This window comes from Meriones unguiculatus, chromosome 3, assembly GCF_030254825.1.
Source record: "Meriones unguiculatus strain TT.TT164.6M chromosome 3, Bangor_MerUng_6.1, whole genome shotgun sequence".
NCBI classification, from domain to species: Eukaryota; Metazoa; Chordata; class Mammalia; order Rodentia; family Muridae; genus Meriones; species Meriones unguiculatus.
In genome coordinates, this window is record NC_083351.1 from 1,194,631 (window position 1) to 1,209,234 (window position 14,604).

The following is a 14,604-nucleotide window of genomic DNA, read 5'->3' on the forward strand; positions in this document are numbered from 1 at the left end:
AGGCAGGGAGAAAATGAGAGAGAGAGAGAGAGAGAGAGAGAGAGAGAGAGAGAGAGAGGAACCTCATGGCGAGCAGGCTAGCCGCACACCTACTGTTACCCCGCTTCGGTTTCCATTGCTAAGCTGACTCTTGGATTTTGTCTATGATGCTGACGGAGTCCTCTTGGCCCGCCAGTGAGTGCAGGTAACCCTGAACATGGCCAGGGGGTGCACCTTGGGTTCCACACCATTCCCACTGCACCCATATCTGCTCCTGCCGTGCCTTAATGTAGAGCACTCAGCTGCCCGGCCAGTCCAAGTTAGACTCTGGGTAGTCAGTAGTCACGCCTAGCCACCTCATACCCAGCACCAGCTCCAAGGCCCAGCCCCGGGGCTGAGCTCTCCTGAGTGGCAGGTCCCACTAGCAGTCACATCCACAGGGCGCCTGTGTCTTTACTGCAGCTGGCCTGGCCCAGGGCTGAGGGCTGTGTAGGGAGCCTGAGCAGCCTGCAGGAGCCTCTGCTAGTGAGGGTGGGGGCTGGGGGAGCTGAGGGGAGGTAGGCTTTGTGACTGACGTCTCTCTTCCAGGCCCTGCTCATCCACTGTTCCCAGCTGCTGTGAAGCAGCAAAGACTTTATTTTCCCCTGAGGAGCCATCAGATGGGAAAATAATTGTGCAGGAGGCCTCCGGGCCAGATCTAGCTAATTGTTTTAGAAAGCCCTGAGGCAGCAGATTCCTCCTGCACCCATGTGCCTGCACATGCCTCCAGCTGGCCCAGGGTGGCGACATCCTTCTTGGCCAAGCCATGTTGAGCACCCAGCAAGTCCTGATGTCTCAGCCTGAGGTCCTCCCTCAAGCGCTCCGAGTTCATCAGGGTCACACTGTGCTTGTCAGAGAGGCTCCCGGGCCAGAGTTAGTGAGTCCCCCAAAGCCTGCCCTGTCCCTGCAATCTGCTCAGCACAGGCTGCTCCTCCGACCTTCTCCTCCAGGGCCCCCATGCAGAACCACTCTACCGGAGAGACCGCATGTGTCTGGGTTTAGTGCTGTCCATAACTGCCTGGGGCAAATCCCAACCTCTGCACTGAGGGGCAGGGCATGTGTAAGGATGCCTCCTCTGCTGCCCATGGGGTGGGGACAGATGCTAACAGGCAGACCTGTGGCAGGCCTCCACCAATCGGAAGCGTGTGGAGAACATCGCTAAGAAGAAGCTGGACTCTCTGATCAAGGAGTCAAAGATCCGTGACTGTGAAGACCCCAACGACTTCAGTGTCTCCACACTGTCCCCATCTGGAAAGCTTGGGCAGAAAACAGAGGCCAGGAAGGTGAGGTCACTGCTGTCGACACACGTTCATCCAGCAGCTAGTCTGTGAGCTGGGAGAGGGCCCCGGATCATGTGGTAATGGGCGTATATGCACACAGAGGCAGGAGTATGCAGAGGTATGTCTGTAAAGCTATCCATACACATGCCTGCGTGCCACCCATGTACACACACACACACCTGCATGCATATGTGTGTGCTCATAGTATACAACACTCATACATGAGCACAAGTATCTGCACACACACCCCTGCACATACCTTTATAACATTCACACATGTTCACACACACTCGTATACACTAGCACAATATTTGTATGTGGGCAAGTAGTCCCCTGGGGACATAAGGCCTCCTCTTGGAGGGGCTCTGAGCACTGCTTACCTTGGTGAGGGTTTCATGGGTGATGGAAGGATGGACAGCAGGCTCTCAGGGCCCGGAAAAGTCTGGGAGCAGCTGTGCTACCTGAAGCAACTCAGATGTACAGAGGCTGTCAGAGACTCTCCTGGCAGGTGTGGTGGGTAGAGGCAGGGGCCAGGCAGGCTGGGCCAGCCTGCACAGCCAGTGCACCTCTGGTGGGAGCAGCAGGCCAGGATTGAAGGACACGTACGTCAGATAAGTGGCACAAGAGGAGCCGTGCAGCAGCTGGCCATTGTGATTGTGGCAGGTTGGGCAGCTGGCCTCGCAGCTGAGCAGCGCATCTGCAGGGTAAGATGGCTGGAGTGGCCCTCGGCGCTTCCTCCACCCGTGCCTTCCCGTGCCACTGGCTTGCCTCTAGCTGTTTGCAAGGCTCTTGGGAGGGCCGGAAGAGGGCTTCTTCCAGATGAGCAGGGTCCTCTCCTGCTGTATTTTTAGAGCATGTTTGTCTCCACCCACAACCCTGGAGGCCTCAGCAGAGGGGAGATGATAGCAGGTGCTCACACAGGTCCAGTGCACACAGTCTTTTATTTTTAGCTCCCAGACATTTGGACAGGAGAGCATTAACCTGCCTGATGCTTTGCCCAGCCTCTACTAGCAGGGCCTGAGTGGAGGTGGGGCCCTGTAACTGGTCCAACCCTGGTGAAGGTTAGCAGGATCTCAGCTTTTCTTGGCCAGCAAGAGGGACACCTGGGGCCAGTAGCATAGCTTGGCCCCTGCCATCTCATGTGTAAATAACTGCTCAGAGAAAGCTTCTTGGAGGAGAAGAGGAGGAGAAAAAGGAGGAGAGGAGGAAGAGGAGGAGAAGAGAAGGAGGAGAGGAGAGGAGGAGGAAAGGAGAAGGAGGATGAGGAGCAGGAGGAGGAAGAGAAGGAGAAGGAAGAGGAGGAGAGCTCCTTTATTGAGATACCCAGGTTAGAGAAGAAGCTTGGAGCCCCAGCTTGACAGTATCCCTAGGCTGCCTGCAGAGAATGCAAAAGACAGACAGAAAGGGTATGCCTAAGGAAGTTTGCTAAGCTAGGGGCTAAAGAACTGAGGAATAGGGCACTGGCCAGCCAGGGAGCTTCTTGAGGTATAGGCAGAGAGGAGAGTATCTGTGCTGGTCTGTCATTGAGATAACAAGTCCTACCCTGAGTCACTCTGGCCTTCCCCACCTCTGGGCCAGGTGTCATTCCTTCTGCGCATGAACCTTGAAAACATGGGACCCAACTCCGTGGTTCTTGTGAGACAGCAGGAGGACTTGGGAGCAGCATGTGAATATAAGGGAGGGGATAGAAGAGATCTCTCTTAGTAGTTAAACATAGCTCCAGAGGGTTACGACTGGCCTCAGAACAGGGTATTTTCTGCTGAGGATAGAGGCTGAACTGCTGGCCTGTCTGTGGAGATGTCTGTGCAACTTTGCCCCAAGTTTATCCCGGGCTCACAGTCCCTGAGGGTGGCCAGGTCAGGCTCCATTATGCATGGTGCTTCTGGGCTGATGTTGGCCTCTAACCTTATGCGCTCTGTGGCCAGATGAGCACACACCGGCATGGCTAGTGTGTAGTTTTAATTTGTGTGGTATTTTGATCTGCACGGCATGGCGACGGCAACAGTTTGGACATTACTTAAAGAACTCAGGAACGCGTCAGCCTGTAAGGTTCCCAACACGTGAGTGCACGCAGTGGGTCTCTCATGCTACGTGTCCCCAGTTAAGAGGAAACTGGAGCATCGTCTTTGGGGGCTGATAGGCCAATGTCCCTAAACGGTGTGGAGGGTACGGGTAAACCTGTCACTTCAGACAACAAGAATCTGCCTCTGGCTCTGGACCTCGGAAGTCTGTGGACTGGAAGGGCCTGGCTAGCACGGCCACAGGGTTCTTTGGGCATCAGGAAGGGCCGGCCACATCTGGTCCTGACCCTCCAAGAGGGTAGAGGAGGGAGTCAGGGTGAAGGCAGCTGGTGGGAGCCTCAGACCACCATCACACCTATAAGATCTGCAGGAGGGGCGGCTTGGTAATGCCAAGATGTCAGGCAGACGAGATCATGGGGAAACATCAGCTGTTTTCTGAGAGTTCTCTATGGTCAGGGACCAAAGAAGGCTCTTTATAGCATCTCTAGATTGCAAACACACATATGCACGGGTGTGCATACATGTCCATGGTGTATGCAGAGCTGTGTACATATGTGTGTGGTATATACAGGAGCCCACACATATGCAGGCATCTGCAGTGTGTGCAGGTATCTGTCGTGCGTGAAGAAATGTCTGTATGCATGTATAGAAGTGTCCTTGGGCTGGTGTGCAAGGCTGTCCGTGGTGTGTGCAGTCACCCATACTATGTGCAGATACAGGGCTACACACGGACTGTGCGGGCAGTTCTCGCATGTACAGCATAGGAAGGGCGTGTGCTGCATGCTTGCTCCTGCTCACACCCTTCTCTAGCAGGGATCCCCAGCTACAGGCAGTGTGTCTCCAGCCACAGAGGCACACGGGTGTCCAGGAGGGGGTCCCGGGCCCCAAGGCCAGGGCCTGGGAGGACCACTGGGTGTGCCCACCCTGTGCCCAGTGGGAAGGTGGCCCTGCCCTGTACTTCTCGCAGTCATTTAGCTGCCTGGGTCTGGATTATTCACCTAACTTGTGCTGCGGTAACAGGCTAGGGCTTCAGGGCTTCAGAAAAAGGTCATGTAAACAGACCCAGCTGAAGACCATTTTGGATGGAAGCTGCCCTTACGTGGTCTCCGTCCATGAGAAAGAAATTTGGAACTGATTACTTGAGTTTAAAACCACATATCGTGAGAAGCTGGTGTGGGCATATGAGTCAGTGCTGGTTCAGGCCTCTCTTCCTGGCAGCTGTGCTTGGCTCTCTCTGCCTTGCTTCCAGGCCCGGTCAGTTCTGCCTTCTCCAGAAAGGCATTCTGGGCCCACCAGGGAGCTGTCCTGCCCTCCTTGCCTGGTTGGAGGTTGAGTTCAGCCTCTGTCTGCCTTTCAGGGTCAGAACAAGGTTGAGGAAGATGTGGAGTCTGGGGAGGACACCGGAGCAAGCCGGCGGAACAGCCGTCTCCTCATGAGCAGCTTCTCCAAGCGCAAGGTGAGCAGAGGGGCTGGGGCCATCTGCCGCCACCATCATCCCTGTGCCATTTTCTGGCTGGGGTGGGGGTCAGGTTCCCAAGGTCAGGAGCTCCGGCTATAGCCTTCCCTGGCCAGCACCTGAGATTCAGACACGGAGGGCCAGGGCACTGCAGATATCTCTGTGGGCCAACTGGGTAGGAACTCAGGAACCTGGGCAGATAGTCCCTAGCCTGCACCTCCTGGCGGATTTCGTGTCCTGGCTTGACCCACGAGTCTCAAGCTCAATTCTACTTTCTCACACAGAAAAAAGGCAGCAAGATAAAGAAGGTGGCCAGTGTGGAAGAGGGGGATGAGAACCCAGACTCCCCAGGAAGCCAGAGCCGAGGGTCAGTGCCTTGCCCAGTGTGTGTGTGTATGTGTGTGTGTGTGTGTGTGTGTGTGTGTGTGTGTTCCATGCCCAGTCCCAGGGAGCCATCCCTGAGTGCTGGGTACAGATGGGGGGGCTGGTGTGGGAATCCACACCACATTTTTATCCTGAACACTTAAGCAAGTGATGAGAAAGTGAGACTGTCTGGGCAGCAGCAGAAAGGGATGGACAGGACCGTCGGCCAAGCAGAGTTCAGACGCTAGGGCAGGAGGCTGGTCCTCACATTCCCTCAGGGTCTTCCGACATAGACGCTGCCTGAGGGACCAGACACCTCAGTTCCACCTCCTCTTCCCAAGGCCCCGGCTTTACCACCTCCAGGGGTAGTGTGTCTGCCACTGTCCCCTGGACGCCACGAGAGCGGCAGCCATGCTGCGACGGCACCAGGCTGGCTGGGCCACTCCTGTCCATCCCCCTTCTCCTTCCCAGGCCTTGGTCTTGTCTGTCTCCACGCACGTCTCACCCAGCCTCTCCCACGCCCCTGTGTCTGCAGTCCCATCTCTGCCTTGATGCGCTCCTAAGACACTGCTTGTCACACTGGTCCTTCTCTCCTTCAGGGCTTAGCCACTCTAATCCCCTGATTCAGATCCCTTCAGAACACCCCTCTGCTGGGCAGGCCCTGGCCCCTCATGTACATGTTCAGAGGCACCAAGGGTCTTTGTCCCAGAGATCCCGTGATGCAGCACAGCAGCCCACATCCGGAAGGCACGTTTCTGTAGCCTCATCATGAATAGGACTGACCTGTCCCCACCTCCTGTGGGTACCAGGGTACCGGGTGGTGGTACGCAGAGCAGAGGGGAGGGTCAGGCTGACACTGAGCTACCAGGATACTGGAAGGGTAGAGAGGGGTACCTGCCCACTGCGGGTACAGTGAACCTTAGCTATTGTTTACAAGTCCCAGGTTTCCCGGGACACGTGATTTGGGGAGAGATAGACCTGTACAGGCAGGGAGCCTGAAGAACAGGAGGGCTGGCTGGGACTGGTGGAAGGGACACCGCCACGGGACCTGAGCAGCTCTGCCACACCCTCCTAGGACCACCCGGCAAAAGAAGACCATGAAGCTGTCACGAGCCCTCTCGGACCTAGTGAAATATACCAAGTCTGTGGGCACCCATGACGTGGAGATGGAGGGTGAGGGCCACGTGGAGGGTGGGGCCAGGCAGGTTGGCTGTGGGGTGCAGGCTGTGCACTCACGTCTGGCTGATCTGTGCCCTAGTGGCATCTAGCTGGCAGGTGTCATCCTTCAGTGAGACCAAGGCCCACCAGATCCTGCAGCAGAAGCCTGCCCAGTACCTGCGCTTCAACCAGCACCAGCTCTCACGCATATACCCCTCCTCCTACCGGGTTGACTCCAGCAACTATAATCCACAACCCTTCTGGAACGCTGGCTGCCAGATGGGTGCGTGCAGGCGTGTGGTTCAGGGTGGGGTGTTCTGTCTCTGAAGGCCTCTGTGAACCAGGTGGGGCCCTGAAGACCCCAAGGTGGCATGGGACACACCCTGTGTGCCCCCACTGCCAGCAGTGTGCTGGGCTCCCAGCCCCAGAGCTCATACAAAAGGTGCGCAAACATTGCTGACCTGCACCCGCCTCTCTCCCCTTCAGTTGCCCTGAACTACCAGTCAGAAGGGCGGATGCTGCAGCTGAACAGGGCCAAGTTCAGTGCCAACGGTGGCTGTGGCTACGTGCTCAAACCTCAGTGCATGTGCCAGGGTGAGGGGCTCAGGCTGGGGTGGGCTCCTGGGCGGCTATTCTGGATACTAGGGTGGTGGGTACACAGAGCAGGAGGTGGCCGGTCTGAGACTGAGCTGCTGGAGGGTTAGAGTGGGGTACCTGCCTGCTGGGGTGCAATGAACCAGGTGCCGAGCCCTGAGGGTGGGGAGTTAGGGAGCTCCTCTCCTGGGCCCTGAGCTCCAGGCTGCACAGGATTCAAGGGCACACTCTTCTGAGACTAGAGGAGATGGACCTCAGGCTGGACCTCAGTCCCTGATGAGCACGCTCAGGAGCTGGCTACTGTCTCCCAGTTCTCCCAGGGTGCCGCACAGGCTTCCGTCCACGCACTTTCTTCTCAGTATGCCTCTCCTGGCTGCATTGAGCTGTGTCTCACTGCATGGCTGTACCTTGACAGTAGCACCCTGAGCAAGCAACCAGCTACCCTGACAAGGTCACCCGCCCCCACCATCATGCAGCTGTCCCATGCCAGGCCCCAGCTTTCTGACTGTTCCATAGGTCAGTTTCCCAGCAGGGCCCCATAGACAACAGGTAGGCATGCGCTGTAGGCTGAGTGGCTCGCACCCTCATCCTCTCAGGTGTCTTCAACCCCAACTCTGAGGACCCCCTGCCTGGGCAGCTCAAGAAGCAGCTGGCCCTGAGGATCATTAGCGGCCAACAGCTGCCCAAGCCACGGGACTCAGTGCTGGGTGACCGTGGGGAGGTAGGGGTAAGCCCACACAGGCGAGGTGGGTGGTAGGTGGGCCCGGGGCCCCGGTGCCACCCCTGACCCTGTCCCCAGATCATCGACCCCTTCGTGGAGGTGGAGGTCATCGGGCTCCCCGTGGACTGCAGCAAGGAGCAGACCCGAGTGGTGGATGACAACGGTGAGGGCTCCAGCCAGATGCCAGTCTGCGACCACGTGGGCACTCCTGGCTGACCAGTGTGCTGCCCACCCCGGGGGCCTTAGGTGCTGCCATCGGCACCGGCTCCTGACCTGCTGATTCTCTCCCCGCCCTCTCTAGGGTTCAACCCCATGTGGGAGGAGACACTGGTGTTCACTGTGCATATGCCCGAGATCGCACTGGTGCGCTTCCTTGTCTGGGACCACGACCCCATTGGACGAGACTTTATTGGCCAGAGGACCCTGGCTTTCAGCAGCATGATGCCAGGTAGGGAGGAGGCCCAGGCTGGTGGAGGTTTGGCGCTTGCCAGGGCTCCCTGCTGGTGCTCCCCAGGAGCTCCTAACTAGCTGAACACACAGAAAGGGGACTCAACCTCCTCCTGCTCTGAGTAGGCAGCTCCCTGGTCCCACTCAAGGCCTGGAAACCTTTGAGGAAAGCATGGGTTGGCAGGGCGAGGAGAGGCAGGAGCCTTGATGACTGGTGACCCTGTTGCCCCAGGCTATCGGCATGTGTACCTAGAAGGGATGGAAGAGGCCTCTATCTTTGTCCACGTGGCTGTCAGTGACATTAGCGGTAAGGTGAGTATTGCCTCCCTGGCCTCCTGTAGCCACAGAAAGGACAGTGCCAACCCCTCACTCCCACCGTGTCCTCTTCTGGGGCTAGGGCCTTCCTCAGCCTGTGATGTGGGCTATTGGGAGATGCTGACCCTGGAGCCTACCAGTACTGCCTCCGAGTCCTGAGGGGCTTTGGGCATCCAAGTGTGCCAGATGTCCCTGTCCTGGGACGGAAGCTCCTGGCATCTGCCTCCCTGCTCTCCCTCTGTTACCAGTGCTAGTCTGTTTTCCTCAGTGACCTCCTATACCCTGTACATCTGGGAGCACAGGGTGCTTGGATTCTCTGCAGGGACAGAGCACATGACCCTCCTGTGGCTTTCCTTGTCCTGAGTGTCCCACCCCTCTGCACCCTATTTCCTGCACTTGCCCACTACAGGCCCCCATCCCAGGTGCCCCTGCCCCAGGCCAGAACAGGAGTAGTCTCAGTGTGTGTAGTCCAGCTGTCTGCGCTCTAAGGGGGCCCTTAGGAGGGGGCCCTGAGGGTACAGCCGGTGCAACCAACCCTTTGGGGCCTGTAGCCACACAGTGAGTGGGTCCTGCTGGGCCCAGCACTGACTCTCCTGTGGCACCACGAGCCCAGAGGCACTACAGCTGTCCTATCCTCTGCCACCACCCATGGTCTATCCTGTGCCAGCCTGTCTCTGAGGGCCACGGGCTGGGTAGGCCCTGCTCTGGCCACCACGGCCACCTCACCTGCCTTCACCCTGTCTCTTTGGTCTTGCAGTGGGCTTCTCTATGTCCCAAGTCTACTTTTAGAAGCTCAGCCTTGTTAGGAGTCTCAAAGGTACCCGGCGCCGCGGGACGGTGTAACCCGCCGCCCCACCTGCATGCCAGGCCGCGCCATTAGCATCCGTGATTCTTGGTAGCATTTTGGAGACTGTCAGCTCATGTGACATGGATCATGACACGGTTCTGGGATCCCCTGGGCCATCCTCAGCCAGAGAGTGGCATTTATGGGGCAGATCCAGGATTCAGCCACAGCCAAGGTCCTGTCCTTCTGGTCCTCTGCCCTTCCCCAAGACTGTAGCTCTCTCTCTGCACAGCCTTGCGGCTCCTTCCTGTGCATCTCTCCCCTCTACTGTCTACACTGCCAGTTCTTGGCCCCTCTCGCTCTCTCCTCAGTATATACCAGGGTCTGAGTTGGGGTGGGGTGGGGTGGGGTGGGGTACCCAGCAGGCATTCTAGCTCGAATCCTGGATCTCCTTCTAAATGGCTTTCCAACCACATTGACCAAATTGCACTGGATTTGGGATCTTGAATCAGGAAGCTGATTCAAGTGTGTTCGCAGAAGGGCCCCTGGCCACCAGGCCCTGGGCTGCTCCAGCGCACGAGCACGGCCCATCTTGGGGGAATGGTGGATGTTGCTGGTGGGATGCAAGGGTATGTGGCATGTGAGGACCCCTGCGACCTCTGCCATCTTAAGAGGCAGCCGCAGATCCCCTCCAGCAGGGATCTATGCAGAGGGGAATGCAGGAGGGCACTGGGCAGAAGCTGGCTGCGGCCTGACACCCGTCAGAGGTTGAGCCAGCTGAGGGCCTCAGGATCTCGTGGGGCCAGAGTGCAAGCCAGCCTGGAGGAGTCTGCCTGGGGGAGTTCAAGGCAGCTTTCTAGAAAAGCAGCCCCCTAGGAGGCAGGAGGGGAAGCTGGGCAGTAAGGAGGCAGAGCCCAGGCCTTCCTGGCTGCTGCACAGGGCAGGGCGAGTGTGCACCATGGTGATGACAGATCCCAGCTTCTATTTCTTCCCAGAGCTGGAGCTACAGTCCTCAGTTCCTCCAGGCTGGGATGAGAGGGTGGCCAGGGTGTAGGGACAGAGGTCGCCCTTGCGATAACACGGGGAAGGTTCTCCAGATTCTACCTCAAGTTTGGGAAGGGGTGGGTTTTAGTCTGGTCGAGTTGCCAGGAGAGCCTGTTTCCTGTATGTAGCATTCCAACATGCTCTTACAGGAGTCCACGGCGCCACAGGCTCAGAATGCCACTCCTCCACTGCAGCCACACCTGGGCCAGGTGGGCCAGGCACCAGCTATGTGGGCTCCTTTTCTTGCAGGTCAAGCAGACTCTGGGTCTAAAAGGTCTCTTCCTCCGCGGCCCAAAGCCAGGCTCACTGGACAGTCATGCTGCTGGGCAGCCCCCGCCCCGGCCCTCCGTTAGCCAGAGGCTGCTGCGGCGCACGGCCAGTGCCCCAACCAAAAGCCAGAAGCCAAGTCGCAAGGGCTTCCCAGAGCTGGCCCTGGGCACACAGGACGCAGGCTCCGAGGGGGCAGCCGACGACGTGCCGCCCCCTAACCCCGACCCAGCTCTGGAGGCCCCTGCTCAAGAGAGGTCAGGAAGCAGCAGTCCCCGAGGTAAGGCAGCGGCAGGAGAAGCAACAGAAGAGAGAATCCCGGCACAGGTGCGGTCCCTGCATGCCCCCGAAGGCCCTGGGCCTGCAGGGATGGCCGCCACGTGCATGAAGTGTGTGGTGGGCTCCTGCACCGGTGTGGACCTTGAGGGCCTGCGAAGAGAGCAGCCACCCAGCCCTGGGCCTGCGGGTGGCCACACCACCATCAGCCATCAGCCCAGGGCCCGGGTAGAGTCACTGGGGGGCCCTTGCTGCAGCCTGAGTTCTAGGGCTCGGGCGCAGGGTCCAGGCGGCGGCTCTGTGTCCTTGGACTCCAGCAGCCCAGACAGCCCAGGCAGCCCCAAGGTGGCCCCCTGCCAGCCAGAGGGTGCTCACAGGCAGCAGGGGGCGCTGCAGGGAGAGATGAACGCCTTGTTCGTTCAAAAGCTGGAGGAGATCAGGAGTCATTCCCCCATGTTCTCCACGGGTAAGGCCTGCCATTCCTCCGCATCCTGTGCCTTGTACACCTGGCATGTCTAGGCAGTCCATGCCTGCTGTGCTCTCTTGGCTGCGCTTCATTCGCTCCATCAGCCTAACCTGTGGCCTGTCTGCCTTAGACCCCTCCCCTCTGCCCAGATGGCCCTGCACTTCGGAGGGATGGGGAAGAAGGGAGTTTGAGTCGTCCTGGCATTTCTGAGAGCTGTGTGCTGAGGAACCCAAGGATACCCAGCCAGCCCTCAGGAAGGCCTTCCCTGGTGTCTTGCTGGCTGCCCTAATTGGCTTCTCTGATGACCTGAGCTCTGAAAAAGTTCCAGCTCTTAGCCCTGCCTCCCTCCAGGGCCAGATTCAAGAACTGCTCTGCCCCGCAGTCCCTTCAGGAGCCTGCTGTCAGTTGTGGTGGTTCCAAAGGGTCTCCCCCTTGGAGGCTCCTCAGAGACCAGGGTAGAAGGTGCTCAGAACTTGGAGGTCAGGGCCTCAGAGCGCATGGTGCTTAGAGTAGCTGCTCCCAGGCGCCTGCGTTGCCCAAATGGCACTTAGCCATTGTCTGACCACCCAGACAGTTCATGGCCCACACCTTGTCAGCAGGAATGTGAGGAAACTGGACTGAGCTGGTTACCTGTGCTCTAGCCTGGGTGGGAGGAGGGCGTCTGCCTGCTTCCATTGCGCTCCTCCCGCTCCTGTCCAGCCTCATTGTCTGCCTGTCCATCTGCCAGCCTGCCCAACACTGACCATGTTCTCCTTTCTGTCCCTGCTCCCTGTGCTGCTCCCATAGTTAGGGATTGAGACCTGCGAGTGCCAGGTAACAGGCCCAGCATCTGTGTGTCCCCTTGCTGCCCCAGTCCAAAGAGGGTCAGGCCTGGCCTGCCTGTTGCCCTATGGACCTGTGTGAGGCCCAGGCACCACTCCTCCAATGTTAGCGTGTGCAGAGGGGGGTGGAACTCTGAGTGTGAATAAGGGAGAAGCCTAGCTGCTGGGATGTCCTGGGCTGGGTTGGCCCCTACACTTGAGGAACCAGCACTTATTGATGAGATTCATATTTATATTCTCTCTCTCTGCCTCCCTCCCTCTCTCCTTCCCTCCTTTGATTCCTACATTTCTGTTTTTAATCTGTCTCCCTGTCTCTGTCCCTCCCTCCATATCTACCTCTCTGCTTCTTGCCTCTCATCCCTTTCCCCACAGATACTCGCCTCTTCCCCCTGCAGCGGCCCACCTCACCCCTGTGCAGCCTGGAACCCATTGCTGAGGAACCAGCCCTGGGCCCTGGCCCCCCGCTACAGGCAGCTGTCCCCACAGGTCCATCTCAGCAAGGGCCCCAGTGCCCTGTAGAGCTGGAGGCCAAAGTGACCAGCCCCCAGCCGGCATCTCTGGGAGCTTTTGGAACCATCCAGCTCAGGACTGGGGGCAGCAATAGGAATGATGAAGAGGCGCCCCCCAAACCACACAATGGTGGGATCCCCAGTGGGACACGTGAGGGGCCCTCTGGCAGACAGACAGATGGCAAGAACCGCTCCTGGGCCCTGGGCCACCTGCCGGTGGTCAGAAGGGCCAAGAGTGAGGGCCAGGTGCCCTCGGAGCCTTCTCCCACACCTGCGGTCTACTCAGATGCTACTGGCACGGACAGGTTGTGGCAACGGCTAGACCTGGGGAGTCATCGGGATAGCGTGTCCTCATCTTCCAGTATGTCGTCCAGCGACACTGTCATAGACCTGTCGCTGCCCAGCCTGGGCCTCTGCCGCAGCCGGGACAGCATCCCAGGACTCTCTCTCGGACGCCTGACCCCACGGCCCTGCTTGGCCTCAGCTGCCCGTCCCGACCTGCCTCCTGTGACCAAGAGCAAATCCAACCCCAACCTACGGGTTGCGGGTGGGCTGCCTCCTGCACCCGACGAGCTACAGCCCAGGCCTCTCGCCCCGCGGCCGACCGGCCCCCACCCACGGCCACCCTGGCATCACCTCACCCTGGTGGGCCTGCAGGACTGCCCAGTGTCTGCGAAGTCCAAGAGCCTGGGAGACCTCACAGCTGACGACTTCGCCCCCAGCTTTCAGGGCAGCGCCGGCAGCTTGGGCTGTGGCCTGGGCCCCCTGGGTGTGGTGCCTCAGGTGCTGGAGCCGGCAGTGCGGAGAGACGCTCTCACGGAGCAGCTTCGCCGGCTCACTGGCTTCCAGCAGGCCGGGGACATCACATCACCCACCAGCTTGGGCCCATCTGGGGATGGGGCTGCAGGGGCAGCTGGCTTCCTGAGGCGTTCCTCCTCTCGAAGCCAGAGCCGTGTGCGTGCTATTGCCAGCCGGGCCCGCCAAGCTCAGGAGCGCCAGCAGCGGCTGAGAGGCCTGGGGTCACGGGGTCCCCCAGAGGAGGAGCGGGGCACCCCCGAGGGTGCCTGCTCTGTAGGCCATGAGGGCTGTGTGGATGTGCCAATGCCAAGCAAGGGAGCCCCTGAGCAGGCGTGTGGTGCTGCCGCTGATGGCCGGCTGCTGCTCAGGCTCTGACCCTTCCCTGTAACTGCCTGCACGGGAGGTTGGCCTCGATCCAGCCTTTGCTCAGGAAATGAAGCCACTGGGTCCCCAAAGCTGTTACGCCCCACTCACTGTCAGCAGCACCCAGTAGCCTCCCCTTCAACCTTAGCTGTCCTCTTGTCTCTGATCCTGGGAAGCAAGGAGCAGCATTCTCCACCAATCCCAGTGCGCATTCTCCACGTTTTAAACTATAGATATTTAACTTTTTAGACCCAAAACTTAATACAACAGTAAAATGATTCTGAGCCCTTTCCCACTGTTGTACCTGGTGTCTGGCCCTGTGGCGTGTGCTGGGTGTTTTCTGCCACCTGCTGTGTGCTCGTACCCAGAATGCCTGTGAAACACCCACAACTGCTAGGATGTTTGTCCCTGTCCCTTACCCCACTGTGTACCTGGCTTGTTTCGAACAAACAGCCCAGCAATTGTGTAAACGTGGGAACACAACTCCAATAAATGCATCAGATCTGTTCTGTGTGGACTCAGCTGCTGCCTGTTCCTTCTGGGCCACTCCCTGCTGCTGCTGCTGCTGCTGTGGCAATAGTCCTGTCCTCTAGGGCAGAGTGGAGTCTTCCGGGGTGCGCCTAGCCAACCTCAAGGGAGCATGCTTACGCCCCTGCCAAAGGCCTGCATGGTAGATGCTGCGCCCATGGAGCTTCCAGACAGGGGGTTCTGGGCCTGCTTATCTCCTGGAGAGCTGTGGTGCCACCATGGGTGAGGCCTCACGTTCTCCTGGGACCTTTCAAACCTCTGTTGAGGGAGATGACTCTACCCAGCCCTGCCAGGAAAGGTGTGCCCCCGGGGAGGACTAGTCTGCTCTCACTGTTCTCCTGGCATGGGCAGGGTTTCTGTCAAACTATTTGAACT

At 58.8% G+C, this 14,604-nt stretch overlaps 1 protein-coding gene across 1 annotated transcript in view; it reads left to right on the forward strand.

The window, feature by feature from the left end:
* The window catches only part of Plch2 (phospholipase C eta 2), a 70,379-nt gene extending 56,161 nt beyond the window's left edge, over positions 1-14,218 (forward strand). Inside the window, exons 12-23 of the mRNA XM_060378927.1 lie at positions 1,143-1,301; positions 4,677-4,775; positions 5,060-5,142; positions 6,214-6,311; positions 6,397-6,579; positions 6,783-6,890; positions 7,487-7,611; positions 7,690-7,774; positions 7,913-8,059; positions 8,291-8,370; positions 10,451-10,748; positions 12,404-14,218. Of these exons, the coding sequence (XP_060234910.1) occupies positions 1,143-1,301; positions 4,677-4,775; positions 5,060-5,142; positions 6,214-6,311; positions 6,397-6,579; positions 6,783-6,890; positions 7,487-7,611; positions 7,690-7,774; positions 7,913-8,059; positions 8,291-8,370; positions 10,451-10,748; positions 12,404-13,713 (2,775 nt within the window). The 3' untranslated portion in view covers positions 13,714-14,218. The remainder of the gene's footprint in view (positions 1-1,142; positions 1,302-4,676; positions 4,776-5,059; positions 5,143-6,213; positions 6,312-6,396; positions 6,580-6,782; positions 6,891-7,486; positions 7,612-7,689; positions 7,775-7,912; positions 8,060-8,290; positions 8,371-10,450; positions 10,749-12,403) is intronic.
* The last annotated feature ends 386 nt before the right edge of the window (positions 14,219-14,604 follow it).